Genomic DNA, 27,298 nt, shown 5'->3' on the forward strand with positions numbered 1-27,298 from the left:
TCCTGGTTTAGACCTGGTTTAGTCCTGGTTTAGTCCTGGTTTAGTCCTGGTTTAGTCCTGGTTTAGTCCTGGTTTAGTCCTGGTTTAGACCTGGTTTAGACCTGGTTTAGTCCTGGTTTAGACCTGGTTTAGTCCTGGTTTAGACCTGGTTTAGTCCTGGTTTAGTCCTGGTTTAGTCCTGGTTTAGTCCTGGTTTAGACCTGGTTTAGTCCTGGTTTAGTCCTGGTTTAGTCCTGGTTTAGTCCTGGTTTAGTCCTGGTTTAGTCCTGGTTTAGTTGCTCTGAACTGACTTACGATCGTCTTCTTTCTGCCAGGGCCGGATTTAAGACCCATTTTCCTCCTGAACATCTTTGTTACATTTGAAAATATGAAGTTGAAATATTTGTTTTGTAACTGAATCCTCTTTTTCAGAACTTCAAAAACAGCTTTTATTATTTACACACAAATGACCAGAAAGTAGTAATCCACAGATAAATGACCTTTATACCTGTTTTATGATAAATATGAAGCGTTTTTTAGTCGGGGCACCATCTTAAATCATCATTAAATTACATACAACAGCCCCCAATGAGGGCCCCCGATAGCCACCTGAGGGCCCCGATAGCCACCCGAGGGCCCCCGATAGCCACCCGAGGGCCCCCGATAGGCACCCGAGGGCCCCGATAGCCACCTGAGGGCCCCGATAGCCACCCGAGGGCCCCCGATAGCCACCCGAGGGCTCCCGATAGCCACCTGAGGGCCCCCGATAGCCACCCGAGGGCCCCCAATAGCCACCCGCTGAGGGCCCCCAATAGCCACCCGAGGGCCCCCGATAGCCACCTGAGGGCCCCCGATAGCCACCCGAGGGCCCCCGATAGCCACCCGCTGAGGGCCCCTGATAGCCACCTGAGGGCCCCCGATAGCCACCCGAGGGCCCCCGATAGCCACCCGCTGAGGGCCCCCAATAGCCACCTGAGGGCCCCCGATAGCCACCCGAGGGCCCCCAATAGCCACCCGCTGAGGGCCCCCAATAGCCACCCGAGGGCCCCCGATAGCCACCCGAGGGCCCCCGATAGCCACCTGAGGGCCCCGATAGCCACCCGAGGGCCCCCGATAGCCACCCGCTGAGGGCCCCCAATAGCCACCCGCTGAGGGCCCCCAATAGCCACCTGAGGGCCCCCGATAGCCACCTGAGGGCCCCCGATAGCCACCAGAGGGCCCCCGATAGCCACCCGCTGAGGGCCCCCGATAGCCACCTGAGGGCCCCCGAGTGCCACCCGAGGGCCCCCGATAGCCACCCGCTGAGGGCCCCCAATAGCCACCTGAGGGCCCCCGATAGCCACCCGAGGGCCCCCAATAGCCACCCGCTGAGGGCCCCCGATAGCCACCTGAGGGCCCCCGATAGCCACCCGAGGGCCCCCGATAGCCACCAGAGGGCCCCCGATTGCCACCCGCTGAGGGCCCCCGATAGCCACCTGAGGGCCCCCGAGTGCCACCCGAGGGCCCCTGATAGCCACCCGCTGAGGGCCCCCGATAGCCACCTGAGGGCCCCCGATAGCCACATGAGGGCCCCTGATCTTTACTTGAGGGCCCCTGATAGCATAACGTTGTATTGAAAGTGTGAAGGCCTCTTTATTTATTGCCACTTCTGGACTCCGATTGCCACGCCTCTCTCTTCCTCTCTCTCTCTCTTCCTCTCTTCCTCTCTTCCTCTCTCTCTCTCTTCCTCTCTTCCTCTCTCTCTCTCTTCCTCTCTCTCTCTCTTCCTCTCTCTCTCTCTTCCTCTCTTCCTCTCTCTCTCTCTTCCTCTCTTCCTCTCTCTCTCTCTTCCTCTCTTCCTCTCTCTCTCTCTTCCTCTCTTCCTCTCTCTCTCTCTTCCTCTCTTCCTCTCTCTCTCCAGCGCGCGGGACCGTCCCGTGCGCGGCGCTCCCGGAGGCGGTGCATGTTCGCTCCTGCGCGGGGTGAGGAGGAGGTTAACCCGGCCCCTTCTGCCTCTCTCCCCCGCTGCCTCTCCAGACCGCGCCGCAGCCATGGACGCGCGCACACGTCGCTGAACTCCCCGTCCCGCACTCTCTGTCCCGCACTCTCTGTCCCGCACTCTCCGGCCCCGCGCGTCCCCATGGAGACGCCGCTCTAGCCCGGGACTCGTCCTGGTTCCGCGCTTTTGTCCTGGATGCGTCGGGAATGCCATGGCGCACACTCCGAGCGCGCACCAGCCGCCGCACCAGCCGCCGCACCAGCCGCACCAGCAGCAGGATTACTTCAGGTCCGTGAGCAGCGAGTCCACCACGTACATGATGGTCCCGGCGCCCGGCGGACCCGCGCCCGGGGCCGGCAGGGCGCGCCGGGACACGCCGTCCAGGATGTGGGTGGCCATGGTCGTGGTCGTGGTGGTCGTGCTGCAGATCGCGTCCACCACGGGGCTCTTCGTGTACCTCAACATGTCCATCTCACAGGTAAGACGCGGGGGACACGCGCGGGGGACACGCGCGGGGGACACGCGCGGGGGACACGCGCGGGGGACGCGCGGGGGACACGCGCGGGGGACACGCGCGGGGGACCGTTTGTCCCGTCCCGGTCCTGGGTGTAAGCTCGGTCCTGGTCCTGGTTTGGACGTGTTGTGGACGTGTTGTGGACGTCTGGACCATCGTGGGGACAATGCGCTCTCCTGGACTTACGGTAAATGCTCTGAAGTGTTTCAGTTGATACTTTGTTACTCTGACTTCGCGGTGTGACGTCACGTACTGCGGTTACGCACGCGGGATCACGCCGGTTCTGCTCCGCGCGGCTCGTCCCGGTTTGCATTTGGAGTTTTTTTCACGGGAACAATGCGTTTAAAGGGACTGAGGAGTACTGCAGTTTAGTGTGTACACTGGATACTTTAGCTTTTACTTCACGTGTACTTTGAATACACACGAGGATTCTGCTCCGTTTGGTTTAGTCCTGGTTTAGTCCTGGTTTAGTCCTGCTTTAGTCCTGGTTTAGTCCTGGTTCAGTCCTGGTTTAGTCCTGGTTTAGTCCTGGTTTTGACCTGGTTTAGTCCTGGTTTAGACCTGGTTTAGTCCTGGTTTAGTCCTGGTTTAGTCCTGGTTTAGACCTGCTTTAGTCCTGGTTTAGACCTGGTTAAGACCTGGTTTAGACCTGGTTTAGTCCTGGTTTAGTCCTGGTTTAGACCTGGTTTAGACCTGGTTTAGTCCTGGTTTAGTCCTGGTTTAGTCCTGGTTTTGACCTGGTTTAGTCCTGGTTTAGACCTGGTTTAGTCCTGGTTTTGTCCTGGTTTAGACCTGCTTTAGTCCTGGTTTAGACCTGGTTTAGTCCTGGTTTAGTCCTGGTTTTGTCCTGGTTTAGTCCTGGTTTAGTCCTTGTTTAGTCCTGGTATAGACCTGGTTTAGACCTGGTTTAGTCCTGGTTTATTCCTGGTTTAGTCCTTGTTTAGTCCTGGTTTAGACCTGGTTTAGTCCTGGTTTAGTCCTGGTTTAGTCCTGGTTTAGTCCTTGTTTAGTCCTGGTTTAGACCTGGTTTAGACCTGGTTTAGTCCTGGTTTAGTCCTGGTTTTGACCTGGTTTAGTCCTGGTTTAGTCCTTGTTTAGTCCTGGTTTAGACCTGGTTTAGACCTGGTTTAGTCCTGGTTTATTCCTGGTTTAGTCCTTGTTTAGTCCTGGTTTAGACCTGGTTTAGCCCTGGTTTAGTCCTGGTTTAGTCCTGGTTTAGTCCTTGTTTAGTCCTGGTTTAGACCTGGTTTAGACCTGGTTTAGTCCTGGTTTAGTCCTGGTTTAGACCTGGTTTAGACCTGGTTTAGTCCTGGTTTAGTCCTTGTTTAGACCTGGTTTAGACCTGGTTTAGTCCTGGTTTAGACCTGGTTTAGACCTGGTTTAGTCCTGGTTAAGTCCTGGTTTAGTCCTGGTTTAGACCTGCTTTAGTCCTGGTTTAGTCCTGGTTCAGTCCTGGTTTAGTCCTGGTTTATTCCTGGTTTAGTCCTGGTTTAGTCCTGGTTTAGTCCTGGTTTAGACCTGGTTTTGTCCTGGTTTAGTCCTGGTTTAGTCCTGGTTTAGTCCTGGTTTAGTCCTGGTTTAGACCTGGTTTAGTCCTGGTTTAGTCCTGGTTTAGACCTGGTTTAGTCCTTGTTTAGTCCTGGTTTAGTCCTGGTTTAGACCTGGTTTAGTCCTGGTTTAGTCCTGGTTTAGACCTGGTTTAGTCCTGGTTTAGTCCTTGTTTAGACCTGGTTTAGACCTGGTTTAGTCCTGGTTTAGACCTGGTTTAGTCCTGGTTTAGTCCTGGTTCAGACCTGGTTTAGACCTGGTTTAGTCCTGGTTTAGTCCTTGTTTAGACCTGGTTTAGTCCTGGTTTTGTCCTGGTTTAGACCTGCTTTAGTCCTGGTTTAGACCTGGTTTAGTCCTGGTTTAGTCCTGGTTCAGTCCTGGTTTAGTCCTGGTTTTGTCCTGGTTTAGTCCTGGTTTAGTCCTTGTTTAGTCCTGGTTTAGACCTGGTTTAGACCTGGTTTAGTCCTGGTTTATTCCTGGTTTAGTCCTTGTTTAGTCCTGGTTTAGACCTGGTTTAGTCCTGGTTTATTCCTGGTTTAGTCCTTGTTTAGTCCTGGTTTAGACCTGGTTTAGTCCTGGTTTAGTCCTGGTTTAGTCCTGGTTTAGACCTGGTTCAGTCCTGGTTTAGTCCTGGTTTAGTCCTGGTTTAGTCCTGGTTTAGTCCTGGTTTAGACCTGGTTTAGACCTGGTTTAGTCCTGGTTTAGTCCTGGTTTAGTCCTGGTTTAGACCTGGTTCAGTCCTGGTTTAGTCCTGGTTTAGACCTGGTTTAGTCCTGGTTTAGTCCTGGTTTAGTCCTGGTTCAGACCTGGTTTAGTCCTGGTTAAGTCCTGGTTTAGTCCTGGTTTAGACCTGGTTCAGTCCTGGTTTAGTCCTGGTTTAGACCTGGTTTAGTCCTGGTTTAGTCCTGGTTCAGACCTGGTTAAGTCCTGGTTTAGTCCTGGTTTAGTCCTGGTTCAGACCTGGTTAAGTCCTGGTTTAGTCCTGGTTCAGACCTGGTTTAGACCTGGTTTAGTCCTGGTTTAGTCCTTGTTTAGACCTGGTTTAGTCCTGGTTTTGTCCTGGTTTAGACCTGCTTTAGTCCTGGTTTAGACCTGGTTTAGTCCTGGTTTAGTCCTGGTTCAGTCCTGGTTTAGTCCTGGTTTTGTCCTGGTTTAGTCCTGGTTTAGTCCTTGTTTAGTCCTGGTTTAGACCTGGTTTAGACCTGGTTTAGTCCTGGTTTATTCCTGGTTTAGTCCTTGTTTAGTCCTGGTTTAGACCTGGTTTAGTCCTGGTTTATTCCTGGTTTAGTCCTTGTTTAGTCCTGGTTTAGACCTGGTTTAGTCCTGGTTTAGTCCTGGTTTAGTCCTGGTTTAGACCTGGTTCAGTCCTGGTTTAGTCCTGGTTTAGTCCTGGTTTAGTCCTGGTTTAGTCCTGGTTTAGACCTGGTTTAGACCTGGTTTAGTCCTGGTTTAGTCCTGGTTTAGTCCTGGTTTAGACCTGGTTCAGTCCTGGTTTAGTCCTGGTTTAGACCTGGTTTAGTCCTGGTTTAGTCCTGGTTTAGTCCTGGTTCAGACCTGGTTTAGTCCTGGTTAAGTCCTGGTTTAGTCCTGGTTTAGACCTGGTTCAGTCCTGGTTTAGTCCTGGTTTAGACCTGGTTTAGTCCTGGTTTAGTCCTGGTTCAGACCTGGTTAAGTCCTGGTTTAGTCCTGGTTTAGTCCTGGTTTAGTCCTGGTTCAGACCTGGTTAAGTCCTGGTTTAGTCCTGGTTTAGACCTGGTTTTGAACACTACATGTTTTAACTCGCGGCTCGTCTGGATTTGTTTCTGACTCAAACCAAAGTCATAAACTGGTTTGTTGTTGTCCAGAGGAAAGTACCTCCGTGTGAAAGTAAAAGTACTTCAGTCGAGTGTTTACAGTGGATACTCTGTACTTTATACTGTTTAATTAGACTCAAAAGTAACAAAATATACACATTTTAAACAAGCCTGTACTTTTACATACTCTACTTGTACTCGAGTAATAGTTCTGTGTCCGTCCTTTTAATCTGAGGACGTGTTTGTCCCGAGGAGTTATTACACGTGTAATAACACGTTATTACACGTGTTATTACACGTGTTATTACACGTGTTATTACACGTGTAATAACACGTGTTATTACATTTTTATGACGTCTGTCTTCAGGACTGAAAAACAAACTGATCAGTCGCATCTTGCCGATTATTCAAATAACTTTCCTCATTTATCGATCACATGATGAAACGCGTCATTGAGTGAGTTGTGACGTTTCCATGGAGACGGCTTCAATCTCCCTCGCGATTAATCGAAAGAATAATCGCTCAAATGATCGATCTTGTAAAGAGAGTCGCAGCCTCATTCCTGCCGCCGAAGCGCGTCTGCGGGAGGCGAGTGCCACGAGCTGCTTCCGGCCCCAGAACTGAACCCACAACCCGGCAGTGAAGTGTCGCTTTTGTTGGCTCAGCTGTGGCGCTCGCCGTGTGATGCGTGGACACGCTCTAAAGGCGTCCTCCACTCTGCCTGTCCAAAACCTGCACGATCCAGCTCCTTGTCACAATCATGAAATAATAATGAAATAATCATGTCATAATCATGTAATAATAATGAAATCATGACATAATTATGTCATAATTGTCATAATCATGTAATAATTATGTCATAATTATGTCATAATTATTACATGATTATGACATAATTATGACATAATTATTACATGATTATGACATAATTATGACAATTATTACATGATTGTCATAATTATGTCATAATCATGTAATAATTATGTCATAATTATTACATGATTGTCATAATTATGTCATAATCATGTAATAATTATGTCATAATTATTACATGATCGTCATAATTATGTCATAATCATGTAATAATTATGTCATAATGAGAGCCAAACGCACAATTCAACTACAAAATGGAAGGTCTGTATTCAAGGACGAGGGACACGAGGATGAGGGACATGAGGACGAGGTACATGAGGACTAGGACGAGGCAGAGGAACATGAGGACGAGGCCGAGGGACACGAGGACGAGGCCGAGGGACACGAGGATGAGGGACATGAGGACGAGGAAGAGGGACACGAGGATGAGGACGAGGCAGAGGGACATGAGGACGAGGCCGAGGGACATGAGGACGAGGACGAGGGACACGAGGATGAGGGACATGAGGATGAGGACGAGGCCGAGGGACATGAGGACGAGGCAGAGGGACATGAGGCAGAGGGACATGAGGACGAGGGACATGAGGACGAGGGACATGAGGACAGGCGCGCGTCCTCGCGCCCGTTACGGACAATTAACGCTCTTTGATTAATTGTCCAATAAATAATGTTTGGAACAAGATATTATGGGATTTATCGTGTGGTTATTGAAGTGTTCGACAGTTAAAGCTTTATTTCTATTGCACATTGACCTTTTTAAACACATTTATGACCAAATAAAGGAGTAAATATGTGACTCATGAATAAACCGTATCATTGTTTCACTTTTAAAATGTTGATACAATAAAGTCGCTGTTTTTATGATGAGAATCTATTTGGTCCAAAGAAACAGGACGAGGGACCGAGCACAGCCCTGTCTGACCCCTCCGACCCCCGCGTATAAGTCGCACTGGAGTATAAGTCGCACCGGAGTATAAGTATAAATATAAGTATATAAGTATAAGTCGCACTGGAGTATAAGTATAAATATAAGTATACAAGTATAACTCGCACTGGAGTATAAGTATAAGTCGCACCGGAGTATAAGTATAAGTCGCACCGGAGTATAAGTATAAATATAAGTCGCTCTGGAGTATAAGTATAAATATAAGTATATAAGTATAAGTCGCACTGGAGTATAAGTATAAATATAAGTATATAAGTATAAGTTGAACTCGCCAAAACTATGAAAAAAGGTGTGACTTATTGTCCAGAAAATACGGTACATGTTTTGACTCAAAAGTCGGATGATCTTTGTCTCTTTTCTGAACTTTAAAGTGTCTGAGCGAAAATAAACGACTTTCAAACTCATAAATCCTCAAAATCGCCAGCTTCACGTAAACTCCACCTCGTAAATTCCTCTTCCCGGCGTCTCCCGCGGCTCCTGTCGGGGTGCGACTTATACTAATATTTATACTTATATACTTATATTTATACTTATACTGCGGAGCGACTTACATATGTTTTTTTCTTCTATTATGCATTTTTTGGCTGGTGCGACTTATACTCCGGTACATACGGTCTCATGTTTATTTGCGATAATTTCACTGTGCCTGACACACCCTCTGGTGGAGGTTGTATCAGGCACATGAAGGCCCTCTGGTGGAGGTTGTGTCAGGCACATGAAGGCCCTCTGGTGGAGGTTGTGTCAGGCACATGAAGGCCCTCTGGTGGAGGTTGTGTCAGGCACATGAAGGCCCTCTGGTGGAGGTTGTGTCAGGCACATGAAGGCCCTCTGGTGGAGGTTGTGTCAGGCACATGAAGGCCCTCTGGTGGAGGTTGTGTCAGGCACATGAAGGCCCTCTGGTGGAGGTTGTATCAGGCACATGAAGGCCCTCTGGTGGAGGTTGTATCAGGCACATGAAGGCCCTCTGGTGGAGGTTGTGTCAGGCACATGAAGGCCCTCTGGTGGAGGTTGTGTCAGGCACATGAAGGCCCTCTGGTGGAGGTTGTGTCAGGCACATGAAGGCCCTCTGGTGGAGGTTGTGTCAGGCACATGAAGGCCCTCTGGTGGAGGTTGTATCAGGCACATGAAGGCCCTCTGGTGGAGGTTGTGTCAGGCACATGAAGGCCCTCTGGTGGAGGTTGTATCAGGCACATGAAGGCCCTCTGGTGGAGGTTGTGTCAGGCACATGAAGGCCCTCTGGTGGAGGTTGTGTCAGGCACATGAAGGCCCTCTGGTGGAGGTTGTGTCAGGCACATGAAGGCCCTCTGGTGGAGGTTGTGTCAGGCACATGAAGGCCCTCTGGTGGAGGTTGTGTCAGGCACATGAAGGCCCTCTGGTGGAGGTTGTGTCAGGCACATGAAGGCCCTCTGGTGGAGGTTGTGTCAGGCACATGAAGGCCCTCTGGTGGAGGTTGTGTCAGGCACATGAAGGCCCTCTGGTGGAGGTTGTATCAGGCACATGAAGGCCCTCTGGTGGAGGTTGTGTCAGGCACATGAAGGCCCTCTGGTGGAGGTTGTATCAGGCACATGAAGGCCCTCTGGTGGAGGTTGTATCAGGCACATGAAGGCCCTCTGGTGGAGGTTGTGTCAGGCACATGAAGGCCCTCTGGTGGAGGTTGTGTCAGGCACATGAAGGCCCTCTGGTGGAGGTTGTGTCAGGCACATGAAGGCCCTCTGGTGGAGGTTGAGTCAGGCACATGAAGGCCCTCTGGTGGAGGTAGGCACATGAAGGCCCTCTGGTGGAGGTTGTATCAGGCACATGAAGGCCCTCTGGTGGAGGTTGTGTCAGGCACATGAAGGCCCTCTGGTGGAGGTTGTGTCAGGCACATGAAGGCCCTCTGGTGGAGGTTGTGTCAGGCACATGAAGGCCCTCTGGTGGAGGTTGTGTCAGGCACATGAAGGCCCTCTGGTGGAGGTTGTGTCAGGCACATGAAGGCCCTCTGGTGGAGGTTGTATCAGGCACATGAAGGCCCTCTGGTGGAGGTTGTGTCAGGCACATGAAGGCCCTCTGGTGGAGGTTGTGTCAGGCACATGAAGGCCCTCTGGTGGAGGTTGTGTCAGGCACATGAAGGCCCTCTGGTGGAGGTTGTGTCAGGCACATGAAGGCCCTCTGGTGGAGGTTGTGTCAGGCACATGAAGGCCCTCTGGTGGAGGTTGTGTCAGGCACATGAAGGCCCTCTGGTGGAGGTTGTGTCAGGCACATGAAGGCCCTCTGGTGGAGGTTGTGTCAGGCACATGAAGGCCCTCTGGTGGAGGTTGTGTCAGGCACATGAAGGCCCTCTGGTGGAGGTTGTGTCAGGCACATGAAGGCCCTCTGGTGGAGGTTGTGTCAGGCACATGAAGGCCCTCTGGTGGAGGTTGTATCAGGCACATGAAGGCCCTCTGGTGGAGGTTGTGTCAGGCACATGAAGGCCCTCTGGTGGAGGTTGTATCAGGCACATGAAGGCCCTCTGGTGGAGGTTGTATCAGGCACATGAAGGCCCTCTGGTGGAGGTTGTGTCAGGCACATGAAGGCCCTCTGGTGGAGGTTGTGTCAGGCACATGAAGGCCCTCTGGTGGAGGTTGTGTCAGGCACATGAAGGCCCTCTGGTGGAGGTTGAGTCAGGCACATGAAGGCCCTCTGGTGGAGGTTGTATCAGGCACATGAAGGCCCTCTGGTGGAGGTAGGCACATGAAGGCCCTCTGGTGGAGGTTGTATCAGGCACATGAAGGCCCTCTGGTGGAGGTTGTGTCAGGCACATGAAGGCCCTCTGGTGGAGGTTGTGTCAGGCACATGAAGGCCCTCTGGTGGAGGTTGTATCAGGCACATGAAGGCCCTCTGGTGGAGGTTGTGTCAGGCACATGAAGGCCCTCTGGTGGAGGTTGTGTCAGGCACATGAAGGCCCTCTGGTGGAGGTTGTGTCAGGCACATGAAGGCCCTCTGGTGGAGGTTGTGTCAGGCACATGAAGGCCCTCTGGTGGAGGTTGTGTCAGGCCTAGTGACGGTTTATTAGGTTAACGGTTAATCAGTTTATTATTTTATCGGTTAATCGGTCAGTCGGTCAGTCGGTTCACCGTGGACAGCCGTATCACTCTCGTATCATGCTCGTTTTGGCGTGGGCCTCGTCGCGCTGCTGGCGAATGGAAACAATTAAAGCAAATATGTCAAATATCCACGTCCGGATTCGGGGATCGGGCTCTTTATTGGCTCCGCGTGTTTCCTGGACGTGTTTTGCTCTCAAGGACGATTCGTCATGACAACGTCGGTGGGTCCGGTGGTACGTCGCGCTGACCGGTCGAAGAAACGGGATGTTCTGCGTCAAACGGAGAGGAAAGTATCTGAGATTAAAGGAAATAAAGGACTTTACGGAGCTTTAGTATCGTCTGTATTCGTCTGAATATCGTCCGAAAGTACATTGAGACGTACGTTTTTGTCAATATTTCACGACGTCGAGACGATTAAAGTCACGAGAAACAGCTTTTGTCCCGTTTAACGCTGACCCGGCGCCGCCGCAGTGTTTATTGACCCGATCTCACGGCGTCTGGGGCGTTGTGTCCGTGGGCTGTGACACGCTGACAGGAAAGCACCTCGCGAGGTCCGATAACGGATGACAAAACACTGAGGCCCGAGCATGTGCTTCTGGGGAATCCCCCGGTTCTCAAGCGAAGGACGAGAGGCTATTTTTAATCTGGAAACAGGCCCGTCTTTGAAGAGAGAGAGAGAGAGAAGAGAGAGGGGAGAACAGAGAGAGAGGGGGGGAGAAGAGGGAGAGAGAGAGAGAAGAGGGGGAGAGGGGGGGGAGAGAGAGGTCCGGCCCACCTCAGCAGATCTGGCCAAACAAAGCCAAACAAAGAGAGAAAACGCCAGATCGGGTTAAACAAACGAGTAAACAGCAGGAGGTCCTGACTGTGCAGAGTCCTGACGGTGCAGAGTCCTGACGGTGCAGAGTCCTGACGGTGCAGGGTCCTGGCGGTGCAGAGTCCTGACGGTGCAGGGTCCTGACGGTGCAGGGTCCTGGCGGTGCAGGGTCCTGGCGGTGCAGGGTCCTGGCGGTGCAGGGTCCTGGCGGTGCAGGGTCCTGGCAGTGCAGGGTCCTGGCTCCGGGATGATCATGTGTTTTCCGGGAGGGTCCTGTCGCTCACAGATATGTGACTGAAAATGTTCTTGGGCCTCAGAACTCCTGCCACAGACGCAGTAGAGCAGGGGTGGGCCATTATTTTCCTCCAAGGGCCATATTCAAATCCAAGCAAGTAGTGGAGGGTCGGCCCGCGATCACTGGTATGAAGAAAGATTTTTTTATTTTTTTATTAAATATCAAATAAAATATCAAATATAGGCTATTGAATCTATTATTTAATTAATTTCAAGTCATCTTTATTTAGGACACAAGTGCAGACAGATGTTACAGACAGTTAAAAAATAGAAACTAAACTCTTTCTTAAAAGCTACGCCATAACAAATATGACATGGGTCTCATTGACTTTTTTGATCTGAACGCCAAAATAGAATTTTGTGCGAAATTTCTTAAAATTTCCAAAAACTAAACATTTTAACCTCCATATAATTTTTTTTTTTTTTGCCATTTCCTATCTCTCAATGCATTTTTTTTTTACATTTGGGGGCGCTGATAAATAATCTAAATAAATAATAATAATAATAATAATAATAATAGGTCGGTTTAGATAGTTTAATGTGCCTAATATAGAGCCCTGAGGAACACCTTTTAAACTTAAAAAAATGTCATCCAAGTAAGTACATTTTTTATTTAATTAGACTTCAAGCAACAACCGTTTCATGAAATATTCTTAATAGAAGCAGTCTGAGATCATTAAAAGCTTTTTGCACAGTTCAAGTCAAAACAGCCTTTTCTTTCCACAAACGCCGTCATCGACAGTAAATCTTTAGAACCTTGAGAATCGCTGCGTCTCCATCTTTCCCAGGGAAAACATTGACATAACCTGTGACTGTTCATCAGCCACACTTTCACTCCCGTGTTTTTCTTTCGCTTTTAAAACCTTGAGAATCGCCGCGGTTTGACATTTCCAGAGGATCGTTCTCGTCGTCGCTCGTTTACGTCGCGCGACCTCGTTCGACCCGTTTCTCTTTCATTTTTCAAACGCAGACGACCGCTTGAGCGAGCGGCGACAACGAGCCGCGACTTAAACCCGTCCAGCTGGTTCTGCCACTCTCACCTCCGGCTCAAACCTCCTTTTTCACTTTTAGAACCGTGTGAATTTTAACGGCGGCATTTTAACATTTTAACAACTCCGTCCTAAAGCGCGTCATAAATAGCTCCTCTTTTGTCATACATCGCTCCTCTTTGTTTTTAAGGTGACTCCAGAGGTCTCGTTCTGTGTAAACGCTTTAACTCCACAAACAAAAATGTTCTGAGAATTCTTGGATTTGTTTTGAATTCGTGGATTTTTTTACCATTCGATTATTTCTATTGAACACTGAGACTTTTCAAACACATTTTTAACACAATAAAGGTCGAAATGTGGCGTTTAGATGGAGAATATTCACAATAAAGTGTTTTTTTTCCGATGAAAATCAGAACTCGTTTGATCTTTGACTTTTCGATTAAATAATTCCACTTTCTTTGATTTAGAGTTTCACAGTTAAGTCCAGACAAAGTTTATTTTCAGACCCTAATCCTGGGAGGGCATCTGTGCTAAATATGTATCACATTTTTACTTCCTTTAAAATGCAGTTTGTGAAGACATTTTGAAAAGAAAAGGAGTTTAAAATGTCAGGAAGTGGAGCTGAGTCCCTCTGTGATGTCATCAGTGTGCGACACATGGTTGGACTAAATAAAGGTGTTTTATGGTCTTATTGTGTCAGGTCAGAACTGTTGTGTCGTCTATGTGGAGTTTGGCTCTTGTTTACAGTCTGGTTGCCATGGTAACAGCTGTGGAATGACCTTTACCCGTGTCATATTTGTGCTCACGTCCAACCAGGAAGTACAAGTATAAACTTTACACAAACGGTCAAAATGTTGAGTCAAATCTCAAATATAATTATGAGTGGATATGTTAACATCATATATATATTTCATACGCTAACATCATATATATCATACGCTAACATCATATATATATCATACGCTAACATCATATATATCATACGCTAACATCATATATATATATAATACGCTAACATCATATATATATATATATCATACGCTAACATCATATATATCCCACGCTAACATCATATCATACGCTAACATCATATATATATAATACGCTAACATCATATATATATCATACGCTAACATCATATATATCATACGCTAACATCATATATATATCATACGCTAACATCATATATATATATCATACGCTAACATCATATATATCCCACGCTAACATCATATCATACGCTAACATCATATATATATAATACGCGAACATCATATATATATAATACGCTAACATCATATCACACGCTAACATCATATCATACGCTAACATCATAAATATCATACGCTAACATCATATATATATCATACGCTAACATCATATATATATCATACGCTAACATCATATATATATATCATACGCTAACATCATATATCTCATACGCTAACATCATATATCTCATACGCTAACATCATAAATATCATACGCTAACATCATATATCTCATACGCTAACATCATATATCTCATACGCTAACATCATATATCTCATACGTTAACATCATATATATATATCTATCATACGCTAACATCACATATATCACACGCTAACGCTTTATTATTTATTGGAATTGTTGCGGTTTTGACTGAACTAAAGTTTTCTTTCCCACACACATTTTTGTTTTGCCCGCGAGCCTCTCTGACACCTCTGTGTTTTTACCCATCAGCCCCTTCTGTTAGCGTACGTTAGCGTGCACGCTGCAGTGTAGGGTTACGTTAGCTTCAGGCTCTGACAGAGTGAATTCCTCCGCAGTGACACCGACGTGCAGCTGTTTTACGAGGACTCGCCGCTCCGCCGTGTGGGGGAAAACAAAGGGCTCCTCCGTGTTTTTAAAGTCAATATTCTTTCATTCAGACTCATTCGGAATCTGATCGTTTCTCATCGTCAGTGATCAGGATGTTTTTAATACAGTCGGTGAAAACATGACACTGATTAAAAGTCTTTGTTCATGACATTAAGATTAAACGTTTTTTTTATGTTTTTATGTTTTATGTTTTAATGTTTTTTATGTTTTTTTGAGCAAAAATAATACAAAATATAGCCGCAAGCGGCAATGATCGGCCCTCGCCACGCCGCCGCCACACCGCCGCCACGCCGCAAGAGGAGGGGGCGCTAACGCGCCCCAATTGTCCTTTTATTACGCCTACTGCTGAATCACATCTTCTCCCCTTAGTTTTACCATCCAAAACTATTTTATTTTGAATTCTTGGCAAAATGTGCGGCTTTGCCGCACAGACACTGTGACTCTTTGAATGAAAATGTGGATAACTCTTGATGGTCCTGAAGATGAGTCTCACCAAATTTCAGGTTAATAGGGCTGACGCCCTGGGAGGAGTTGGTGAAAGTCTAAAGTGTAAACATGTTCTGGCGATTTCCCCATTGGAATAACATGAAAGGTTTCGGTCATGGTTACGGCAACGCCATAACAATTATGACATGGGTCTCATTGACTTTTTTGATGGGGATGCTAAAATTGAGTTGTGTGTCAAATTTCATATAATTTCGCAAAACTAAACATTTAACCTCCATATAAAATCTGTAGGGGGCGCTGTGGCGCCAAATGAATTTATTTCACTTCAAGTGGGTTTAGGGCAAAGAGTTTAACAACTGATTCTAATTTGACGCAATTCGGACTTTATCTGCGCAAATGGCAGAAATTTTAAATATGGGAGATTTCTGAAATTCTAGCTACAGTTTGCGGCTTCGCCGCACAGAGACCGTGAGAGGTATCAATGTAATTTGGATAACTTTTGATGTCCCACTCCTCAGTAGCATTTTCACCAAATTTCAGCTTTTTAGGGCCAACGCCCTGGGAGGAGTTCGTAAAAGTACGACGTTTGGAAAAACTCCGAAGTCATGTTTAGCCATTTTTGAAGCAATATGGCCGACATTTGGTTGGGCGGACGGCGTTGCCGTAATAATATTTTTTACTTCTCTTGTCACCATCTACCTCGGCGCCAAATTTCATGATTCTACGATCAGATTTTTTTGGGGTCATTTCCCATCTCTCAATGCATTTTTTGTACATTTGGGGGCGCTGACGCGCCAATTTTTTTTATTTTAGAAAAGGGAAATAGCCAGAATGTAGAGAGGCACGATTTTTAGAGGTGTGAACATTTTTGTGACTTTTCGTCAATGTTCACTGGGTGAAAAATAGGGGGGTTGGTCCCGAGAAGAAGAAGAAAGAATAATATTCCGATGCGAAAACAATGTTTCCCATTTTTCAAATATCATAAACTATACATTTTCGGAAAGCGCTCGCGCTTTCCTACCTCATGGTGTGGGTCCCTGGTCACTGACGGGTACTTTCGTTAATTTTGAGTGGGCTCCGCCCACTTTGTGTTTTTGGCCCTCTAAACAGTAATAATGTTCAATTTTTGCATTACATGCTTTTATGCACGGAACATGCAAGAGATGGGGAACGTATTCGTGAGCTACTTAGCGCAAATGAGTGCTTTATATGGGGATAACGACCGCTTCGCGGTCGTCATCTCAATGTAAAGTGCTCGTTTAGTGCGCACTTTTGCACGGGCTTCGCCCGTTTACAACGGTAATGTTCCATTTTCCTACTACTAATTAGTCTGCACGGGGCGTGCATGAGTGAAGGAGTGCGTTAGTGAGTGTTTGGAAGTGGGCGAGCGCTTCGCGCTCGATTTCGTGCGCACTACGTGCGCACTTTCGCAGCCGTGCTTCGCACGGCCTTACGAGATTAATAGGCCTCTCGCCAGCTTGTGGCGCTCGGGCCTAATAATAATAATTTGGTCTCCTTTACAACTAAGAAAATACCTGGTTACTCATTTCAACATATTATGCACCTCTAATCAAACCTTGTCCTTTTCATGTAATATTTATCATATATGTAATATTTGTCATTATGTAATTTTTATAATTATGTAACATTTATCAATACTTGAGATTCTTCGTGCTTAAATAAAGGTGAAACACAAAGAGGAACAGCTCAGGTTCTTTCATGTTCAGACCTGAATCAGTCGCTGTTCCACAAATGCCACGGATTTGATTTCACAATAAAAGTCCTGAGTCCCAAAAACAGTGTCTCTGCCGCGGTTTAAAAGACTCTGGCAGAGACTCTGGCCCTGTGGGGAAGACTGATGACCGTCGCTCGTGTCGCGGTGTAAACATTGTCCCGTCTCTAAATCGTCGTGGGAACGGCTGAAGTCTGTGTTTGTGTTGGACCCGCCGAGGGTCAAAGGTTATCGCGGCGGACGCCTTTTAGCGCTAACGACGCGGCGCAGCGGCTGAAGGCGCTTGGTAAGCTGCAGTGGACGTACAATAGTGTGTGTTTCAGAGTGTGTTGGACCTGACAAAATGTAAACAGCAGCAGAGCTGAAGGGACGAGGGAAGTCTGAGGGGACGAGGGGAGTCTGAGGGGACGAGGGGTGTCTGAGGGGACGAGGGGAGTCTGAGGGGACGAGGGGAGTCTGAGGGGACGAGGGAAGTCTGAGGGGACGAGGGGAGTCTGAGGGGACGAGGGGTGTCTGAGGGGACGAGGGAAGTCTGAGGGGACGAGGGGAGTCTGAGGGGACGAGGGGTGTCTGAGGGGACGAGGGGAGTCTGAGTGGACGAGGGGAGTCTGAGGGGACGAGGGGTGTCTGAGGGGACGAGGGGAGTCTGAGGGGACGAGGGGAGTCTGAGGGGACGAGGGAAGTCTGAGGGGACGAGGGGAGTCTGAGGGGACGAGGGGTGTCTGAGGGGACGAGGGGACTCTGAGGGGACGAAGGGAGTCTGAGGGGACGAGGGGTGTCTGAGGGGACGAGGGGAGTCTGAGGGGACGAGGGGAGTCTGAAGGGACGAGGGGTGTCTGAGGGGACGAGGGGAGTCTGAGGGGACGAGGGGAGTCTGAAGGAACGAGGGAAGTCTGAGGGGACGAGGGGAGTCTGAGGGGACGAGGGGTGTCTGAGGGGACGAGGGGAGTCTGAGGGGACGAGGGGAGTCTGAAGGGACGAGGGGTGTCTGAGGGGACGAGGGGAGTCTGAGGGGACGAGGGAAGTCTGAGGGGACGAGGGGAGTCTGAGGGGACGAGGGGTGTCTGAGGGGACGAGGGAAGTCTGAGGGGACGAGGGGAGTCTGAAGGGACGAGGGGAGTCTGAAGGGACGAGGGGTGTCTGAGGGGACGAGGGGTGTCTCAGGGGCCGAGGGAAGTCTGAGGGGACGAGGAGAGTCTGAGGGGACGAGGGGAGTCTGAGGGGACGAGGGAAGTCTGAGGGGACGAGGGGAGTCTGAGGGGACGAGGGGTGTCTGAGGGGACGAGGGGAGTCTGAGGGGACGAGGGGTGTCTGAGGGGACGAGGGGTGTCTGAGGGGCCGAGGGAAGTCTGAGGGGACGAGGGGAGTCTGAGGGGACGAGGGGTGTCTGAGGGGCCGAGGGAAGTCTGAGGGGACGAGGGGAGTCTGATGGGACGAGGGGTGTCTGAGGGGCCGAGGGAAGTCTGAGGGGACGAGGGGAGTCTGAGGGGACGAGGGGTGTCTGAGGGGACGAGGGAAGTCTGAGGGGACGAGGGGAGTCTGAGGGGACGAGGGGAGTCTGAGGGGACGAGGGGAGTCTGAGGGGACGAGGGGAGTCTGAGGGGATGAGGGGAGTCTGAGGGGCCGAGGGGAGTCTGAAGGGACGAGGGAAGTCTGAGGGGCCGAGGGGAGTCTGAAGGGACTAGGGGAGTCTGAGGGACCGAGGGGAGTCTGAGGGGCCGAGGGGAGTCTGAAGGGACTAGGGGAGTCTGAGGGACCGAGGGGAGTTTGAGGGGACGAGGGGAGTCTGAGGGGACGAGGGGAGTCTGAGGGGCCGAGGGGACTCTGAGGGACCTAGAGGAGTCTGAAGGGACGAGGGGAGTCTGAGGGGCCGAGGGGAGTCTGAAGGGACTAGGGGAGTCTGAGGGACCGAGGGGAGTCTGAGGGGCCGAGGGGAGTCTGAGGGGACGAGGGGAGTCTGAGGGGCCGAGGGGAGTCTGAGGGGCCGAGGGGAGTCTGAGGGGACGAGGGGAGTCTGAGGGGCCGAGGGGAGTCTGAAGGGACGAGGGGAGTCTGAGTGGCCGAGGGGAGTCTGAAGGGACGAGGGGAGTCTGAGGGGCCGAAGGGAGTCTGAAGGGACTAGGGGAGTCTGAGGGACCGAGGGGAGTCTGAGGGGCCGAGGGGAGTCTGAGGGGACAAGGGGAGTCTGAGGGGCCGAGGGGACTCTGAGGGGCCGAGGGGAGTCTGAAGGGACGAGGGGAGTCTGAGGGGCCGAGGGGAGTCTGAGGGGACGAGGGGTGTCTGAGGGGCCGAGGGAAGTCTGAGGGGCCGAGGGGGGCCGAGGGGAGTCTGAGGGAACGAGGGGAGTCTAGGGGAGTCTGAGGTGCTGAGGGGGGAGTCTGAAAGAGAGTCTGAGGGGAGAGGGGCCGAGGGGAGAGTCTGAGGGGCCCGTGGGTGGGCAGCTCTGTCTGGGTGGCCAGTCTTTGTAGAAACACGCTGAGTCACTACCAGGGCCAGTTAGAACTGGTCCCACAGAGTTTCTGCTCTTATTTCGGTCCTTTTGAAGAACGAAACTAACTATATATGCCCTTTAACCCTTTGTGTCCCGCCAGAGCCTCACAGAAGGAAACTATCAAAGGGAGAAAAAAAGTGACAACATTATATATTTTAATGTTTTTGTCTCCTTTATTTCATGAGCGAACTTGACCTGACCCTGACTTGGTTTAGTCCTGTTGTAGACTTGGTTTAGTCCTGATGTAGACTTGGTTTAGTCCTGATGTAGACTTGGTTTAGTCCTGATGTAGACTTGGTTTGGTCCTGGGCGAGGGTTTATTTCCCCACTTTGTCCTCGACTGCCGCTCCAGGAGAAGAGCGACACGTTAAACCGCACGAGGTGACATAATGTTGATGGAGGTGACATCATGCTGATGGAGGTGACATCATGCTGATGGAGGTGACATCATGCTGATGGAGGTGACATCATGCTGATGGAGGTGACATCATGCTGATGGACATCATGTTGATGGAGGTGACATCATGCTGATGGAGGGGACATAATGCTGATGGAGGTGACATCATGCTGATGGAGGTGACATCATGTTGATGGAGGTGACGTCATGTTAATGGAGGTGACATCATGTTAATGGAGGTGACATCATGTTGATGGAGGTGACATCATGTTGATGGAGGTGACATCATGCTGAAGGAGGTGACATCATGCTGATGGAGGTGACATCATGTTAATGGAGGTGACATCATGCTGATGGAGGTGACATCATGCTGATGGAGGTGACATCATGTTGATGGAGGTGACACCATGCTGATGGAGGTGACATCATGCTGATGGAGGTGACATCATGTTAATGGAGGTGACATCATGTTGATGGAGGTGACATCATGTTGATGGAGGTGACATCATGCTGATGGAGGTGACATCATGTTGATGGAGGTGACATCATGTTGATGGAGGTGACATCATGTTGATGGAGGTGACATCATGTTGATGGAGGTGACATCATGCTGATGGAGGTGACAAAATGCTGATGGAGGTGACATCATGCTGATGGAGGTGACATCATGCTGATGGAGGTGACATCATGTTGATGGAGGTGACATCATGTTGATGGAGGTGACGTCATGTTAATGGAGGTGACATCATGTTAATAGAGGTGACATCATGTTGATGGAGGTGACATCATGTTGATGGAGGTGACATCATGCTGATGGAGGTGACATCATGCTGATGGAGGTGACATCATGTTAATGGAGGTGACATCATGCTGATGGAGGTGACATCATGCTGATGGAGGTGACATCATGTTGATGGAGGTGACATCATGCTGATGGAGGTGACATCATGCTGATGGAGGTGACATCATGTTAATGGAGGTGACATCATGCTGATGGAGGTGACATCATGCTGATGGAGGTGACATCATGCTGATGGAGGTGACATCATGTTAATGGAGGTGACATCATGTTGATGGAGGTGACATCATGTTGATGGAGGTGACATCATGCTGATGGAGGTGACATCATGTTGATGGAGGTGACATCATGTTGATGGAGGTGACATCATGCTGATGGAGGTGACAAAATGCTGATGGAGGTGACATCATGCTGATGGAGGTGGCATCATGTTGATGGAGGTGACATCATGCTGATATAGGTGACATCATGTTGATGGAGGTGACATCATGCTGATGGAGGTGACATCATGCTGAAGGAGGTGACATCATGTTGATGGAGGTGACATCATGCTGATGGAGGTGACATCATGTTGATGGAGGTGACATCATGCTGAAGGAGGTGACATCATGTTGATGGAGGTGACATCATGTTAATGGAGGTGACATCATGCTGATGGAGGTGACATCATGTTGATGGAGGTGACATCATGCTGAAGGAGGTGACATCATGTTGATGGAGGTGACATCATGTTGATGGAGGTGACATCATGCTGAAGGAGGTGACATCATGTTGATGGAGGTGACATCATGCTGATGGAGGTGACATCATGTTAATGGAGGTGACATCATGTTGATGGAGGTGACATCATGTTAATGGAGGTGACATCATGTTGATGGAGGTGACATCATGTTGATGGAGGTGACATCATGTTGATGGAGGTGACATCATGCTGATGGAGGTGACATCATGTTGATGGAGGTGACATCATGTTGATGGAGGTGACATCATGCTGATATAGGTGACATCATGTTGATGGAGGTGACATCATGCTGATGGAGGTGACATCATGTTGATGGAGGTGACATCATGCTGAAGGAGGTGACATCATGTTGATGGAGGTGACATCATGTTAATGGAGGTGACATCATGTTGATGGAGGTGACATCATGCTGATGGAGGTGACATCATGTTGATGGAGGTGACATCATGTTGATGGAGGGGACATCATGTTGATGGAGGTGACATCATGCTGATGGAGGTGACATCATGCTGATGGAGGTGACATCATGTTGATGGAGGTGACATCATGTTGATGGAGGTGACATCACGTTGATGGAGGTGACATCATGCTGATGGAGGTGACATCATGTTAATGGAGGTGACATCATGCTGATGGAGGTGACATCATGTTGATGGAGGTGACATCATGCTGATGGAGGTGACATCATGTTAATGGAGGTGACATCATGTTGATGGAGGTGACATCATGTTGATGGAGGTGACATCATGCTGATGGAGGTGACATCATGCTGATGGAGGTGACATCATGCTGATGGAGGTGACATCATGCTGATGGAGGTGACATCATGTTGATGGAGGTGACATCATGTTGATGGAGGTGACATCATGTTGATGGAGGTGACATCATGCTGATGGAGGTGACATCATGCTGATGGAGGTGACATCATGCTGTTGGAGGTGACATCATGTTAATGGAGGTGACATCATGTTGATGGAGGTGACATCATGCTGATGGAGGTGACATCATGCTGATGGAGGTGACATCATGCTGATGGAGGTGACATCATGCTGATGGAGGTGACATCATGCTGATGGAGGTGACATCATGCTGATGGAGGTGACATCATGTTGATGGAGGTGACATCATGTTGATGGAGGTGACATCATGCTGATGGAGGTGACATCATGCTGATGGAGGTGACATCATGTTGATGGAGGTGACATCATGTTGATGGAGGTGACATCATGTTAATGGAGGTGACATCATGTTAATGGAGGTGACATCATGTTGATGGAGGTGACATCATGTTGATGGAGGTGACATCATGCTGATGGAGGTGACATCATGCTGATGGAGGTGACATCATGCTGATGGAGGTGACATCATGTTGATGGAGGTGACATCATGTTGATGGAGGTGACATCATGCTGATGGAGGTGACATCATGTTGATGGAGGTGACATCATGTTAATGGAGGTGACATCATGTTAATGGAGGTGACATCATGTTGATGGAGGTGACATCATGTTGATGGAGGTGACATCATGTTGATGGAGGTGACATCATGCTGATGGAGGCTCGGGTTCTGCTCCTCGTGACTCGGACGTGGCTTTGGGCCGTTCCGCTGCACGTTCAAAGAAAACACACGCATTTCCGGGATTGGATTTTATTCGTCACCATCTTTAAAGACGCCGGCGGGAAAAGCACGAACTCCCGACACGGAATATTTGAGTCATGTTTCAGAAGCGGTTGACTTTTGCGCACTTTTAAAATCTGATTCTGCTGGTGTTTTATGGTTTTCATGAACTTCAGAATCGCTCACGAGCATCTAAACGCCTCGTGGAGAAACAAATCCGGCAAAAATATCCGGCATTGTGTTCAGGGCTTTACATATGACATATTCTACGTTCAGTCTGACGGCATCCCTTACTTCCGGTGTCCACCACCGGGTTCGGGGTTTGCCGCCACGACAGGCACCGGAGACCTTGCGACCACAGCTCCGCGCAGCCGCATCAACAATGGAGGCGGAGAACATGGTCCACTCGGACTCAATGTCCCCAGCCTCCCCCGGGACATGGGAGAAGCTCTCCCGGAGGTGCGAGTTGAATACCCTACTGACAGAGGGCTCCACTAGACGTTCCCAACAGACCCTCACAATGCGCTTGGGTCTGCCAAGTCTGTCCGGCTTCCTCCTCCGCCAGCGGATCCAACTCACCACCAGGTGGTGCTCTACAGCTCCGCCCCTCTCTTCACCAGAGTGTCCAAGACACGCGGCCGGAGGTCTGATGACACGACAACAAAGTCGATCATTGACCTCCGGCCTAGGGTGTCCTGGTGCCACGTGCACTGATGAACACCCTTGTGCTTGAACATGGTGTTCGTTATGGACAATCCGTGGCTAGCACAGAAGTCCAATAACTGAACACCGCTCGGGTTCAGATCGGGGAAGCCGTTCTTCCCGATCACCCCTCTCCAGGTGTCACTGTCATTGCCCACGTGGGCGTTGAAGTCCCCCAGTAGAACAACGGAGTCCCCGGTCGGTGCACTGTCCAGTACCCCTCCCAAGGACTCCAAGAAGGCCGGGTACTCTGCACTGCTGTTCGGCCCGTAGGCCGCCACAACAGTGAGAGACCTGTCCCCCACCCGAAGGCGGAGGGACGCGACCCTCTCGTTCACCGGGGTAAACTCCAACACGTGGCGGCTGAGCTGAGGGGCTATAAGCCCACACCAGCCCGCCGCCTCTCCCCGCGGGCAACACCAGAGAAGTGGAGCGTCCAGCCCCTCTCGAGGAGATGGGTTCCAGAGCCAAAACTGTGCGTGGAGGTGAGGCCGACTATATCTAGTCGGTATCGCTCAACCTCCCGCACAAGCTCAGGCTCTTTCCCCCCCAGCGAGGTGACATTCCATGTCCCCAGAGTTAGTCTCTCTGTCTGGAGATCTGGTCGCCGAGGCCCCTGCCGTCGACTGCCGCCCAGATCTCTCTGCACCGGCCCCTTATGGATCCTCCTGCGGGTGGTGGGCCCACGGGAGGGCGGCCCCACGTCGCTCTTTCGGGCTGTGCCCGGCCGGGCCCCGTGGGGTAAGACCCGGCCACCAGGCGCTCGCCATGGAGCACCCATCCCAGGCCTGGCTCCAGGATAGGGCCCCGGTGACGCCGATCCGGGCGACGTAAACTGCCTTGTTCGTGTTGTCATCATAGGGGGCTTCTGAACCGATCTTTGTCTGACCCGTCACCTAGGACCTGTTTGCCTTGGGAGACCCTACCAGGGGCATGAAGCCCCCGACAACATAGCTCCCGGGATCATTCGGGCACTCAAACCCCTCCACCACGTTAAGGTGTCGGTTCAAGGAGAGGAAGGAGAAAGGAGGAGGGAAGGGAAGGAGAGGCTTCGGGAGTACGGGGTCCGGGGCCCTTTGCTCAGGGCTGTCCGGTCCCTGTATGACCGGGGCAGGAGCTGTGTTCGCATTGCCGGCAGTAAGTCAGACCTGTTCCCAGTGCATGTTGGACTCCGCCAGGGCTGCCCTTTGTCACCGGTTCTGTTCATAGTTTTTATGGACAGAATTTCTAGGCGCAGTCAGGGGTCGGAGGGTGTCCGGTTTGGGGACCACAGGATCTCATCTCTGCTGTTTGCAGACGATGTTGTCCTGATGGCTCCATCAAACCCGGACCTGCAACATGCACTGGGACGGTTTGCAGCCGAGTGTGAAGCGGCTGGGATGAGAATCAGCTCCAAATCTGAGGCCATGGTTCTCGACCGGAAAAAGGTGGCTTGCCCTCTTCAGGTGGGTGGGGTGTCCTTGCCCCAAGTGGAGGAGTTTAAGTATCTCGGGGTCTTGTTCACGAGTGAGGGAAGGATGGAGCGGGAGATCGACAGGCGGATCGGTGCAGCGGCTGCAGTGATGCAGTCGCTGCATCGGACTGTTGTGGTGAAGAGGGAGCTGAGCCGAAAGGCAAAGCTCTGGATTTACCGGTCGCTCTACGTTCTGACCTCACCTATGGTCATGAGCTTTGGGTAGTGACCGAAAGAACAAGATCGCGGATACAAGCGGTCGAAATGAGTTTCCTCCGCCGTGTGGCTGGGCCCTTAGAGATAAGGTGAGGAGCTCGGCCACACGGGGGGAGCTCGGAGTAGAGCCGCTGCTCCTCCACGTCGAGAGGAGCCAGCTGAGGTGGCTCGGGCATCTGTTCCGGAGCCTCCTGGGCGCCTCCCTCGGGAGGTGTTTCAGACATGTCCCACCGGGAAGAGGCCCCGGGGAAGACCCAGGACACGCTGGAGAGACTATGTCTCTCGGCTGGCCTGGGAACGCCTCAGGATCCCCCCGGAGGAGTTAGAGGAAGTGTCTGGGGAGAAGGAAGTCTGGGAGTCCCTGCTCAGACTGCTGCCCCCGCGACCCGGCCCCGGATAAAGCGGCAGAAGATGGATGGATGGATGGATATTCTAGGTTTAAACCTGCTTGTTGTCACTTTGGGATTTGCATTTTCTAGTCCGGTGACGGTTTATGGACTTCAAAAAGGACCCGAGGACAATTGAAACGGAGCGATTTGCGAGGCTCGGGATGAATCAAGCCAGCGTTAATGAAGCCAAAGTTTGGCGGCGTTTTTGACGAGGCAACGCCATTAGCTTAAAGAAAAGGTGCGTCCGTCCTTTGAACAACGGCGGAGCCTTTGCGCTTCGACTTGGGACGACAGAAGAACCACGTGTGGCGTTTAGACGAGTTCATACGTCTGGAAATGATTGACAGGCGGAGTTAGGCCGCCGCAGGGAGATGACTCAACTCGGCCGCAGAAGCTGAACTTTATTACCTGCACTTACCGAAGTGTGTCCTGGAGCGAGAGAGACGGAGACACGAGGGCGAGAGAGACAGAGACGCGAAGGCGAGAGAGACGTGTAGCCAAGAGAGACAGAGACGTGAGGCCAAGAGAGACAGAGACGTGAGGCCAAGAGAGACAGAGACGCGAGAGAGACAGAGACGCGAGGCCGAGAGGGACAGAGACGCGAGGCAGAGAGAGACAGAGACGCGAGGGCGAGAGGGACAGAGATGCGAGCCCGAGGGAGACAGAGACGCAAGGCCAAGAGAGACAGAGACGCGAGGCCAAGAGAGACAGAGACGCGAGGCTGAGAGAGACAGAGACGTGAGGCCAAGAGAGACAGAGACGCGAGGCCGAGAGAGACAGAGACGTGAGGCCAAGAGAGACAGAGACGTGAGGCCAAGAGAGACAGAGACGCGAGGCCGAGAGAGACAGAGACGTGAGGCCAAGAGAGACAGAGACGCGAGAGAGACAGAGACGCGAGAGAGACAGAGACGCGAGGCCGAGGGAGACAGAGACGCGAGGCCGAGAGAGACAGAGACGCGAGGCCGAGGGAGACAGAGACGCGAGGCCGAGAGAGACAGAGACGTGAGGCCAAGAGAGACGCGAGGCCAAGAGAGCCAGAGACGTGAGGCCAAGAGAGACAGAGACGCGAGGCCGAGAGAGACGGAGACGCGAGGCCGAGAGAGACAGAGACGCGAGGCCGAGAGAGACAGACGCGAGGCCGCGGGAGACAGACGGGAGGCCAAGAGAGACAGAGATGCGAGAGAGACAGAGACGCGAGGCCAAGAGAGACAGAGATGCGAGAGAGACAGAGACGCGAGGCCGAGAGAGACAGAGACAGAGATGCGAGAGAGACAGAGACGCGAGGCCGAGAGAGACAGAGACACGAGGCCGAGAGAGACAGAGACGCGAGGCCAAGAGAGACAGAGACGCGAGGCCAAGAGAGACAGAGACGCGAGGCCGAGGGAGACAGAGACACGAGGCCAAGAGAGACAGAGATGCGAGAGAGACAGAGACGCGAGGCCGAGGGAGACAGAGACGCGAGGCAGAGGGAGACGGAGACGTGAGGCCAAGAGAGACAGAGATGCGAGAGAGACAGAGACGCGAGGCAGAGGGAGACAGAGACCTTTAAACTGAACCTCACACTTTAACACGATCATGTCTCTGAGCGTTTGACAAACACATCGATCTCGTCCCAGCACAAAATCTGATCCACTGTCGTTTTCTCTGCTCGAAGTCAAC

The 27,298-nt window shown here is 50.8% G+C and overlaps 1 protein-coding gene across 1 annotated transcript in view; it reads left to right on the forward strand.

Annotated features, from left to right (window-relative positions):
- The first annotated feature begins 2,029 nt into the window (after nt 1–2,029).
- tnfsf10l (TNF superfamily member 10, like) overlaps nt 2,030–27,298 on the forward strand; it is an 89,397-nt gene continuing 64,128 nt past the window's right edge. The window contains exon 1 of the mRNA XM_072459125.1: nt 2,030–2,435. Within this exon, the coding sequence (XP_072315226.1) occupies nt 2,169–2,435 (267 nt within the window). The 5' untranslated portion in view covers nt 2,030–2,168. The remainder of the gene's footprint in view (nt 2,436–27,298) is intronic.

This window comes from Eucyclogobius newberryi, unplaced genomic scaffold, assembly GCF_026437365.1.
Source record: "Eucyclogobius newberryi isolate DKJ021-1_F unplaced genomic scaffold, fEucNew1.0.hap1 SCAF_22, whole genome shotgun sequence".
NCBI lineage: Eukaryota > Metazoa > Chordata > Actinopteri > Gobiiformes > Gobiidae > Eucyclogobius > Eucyclogobius newberryi.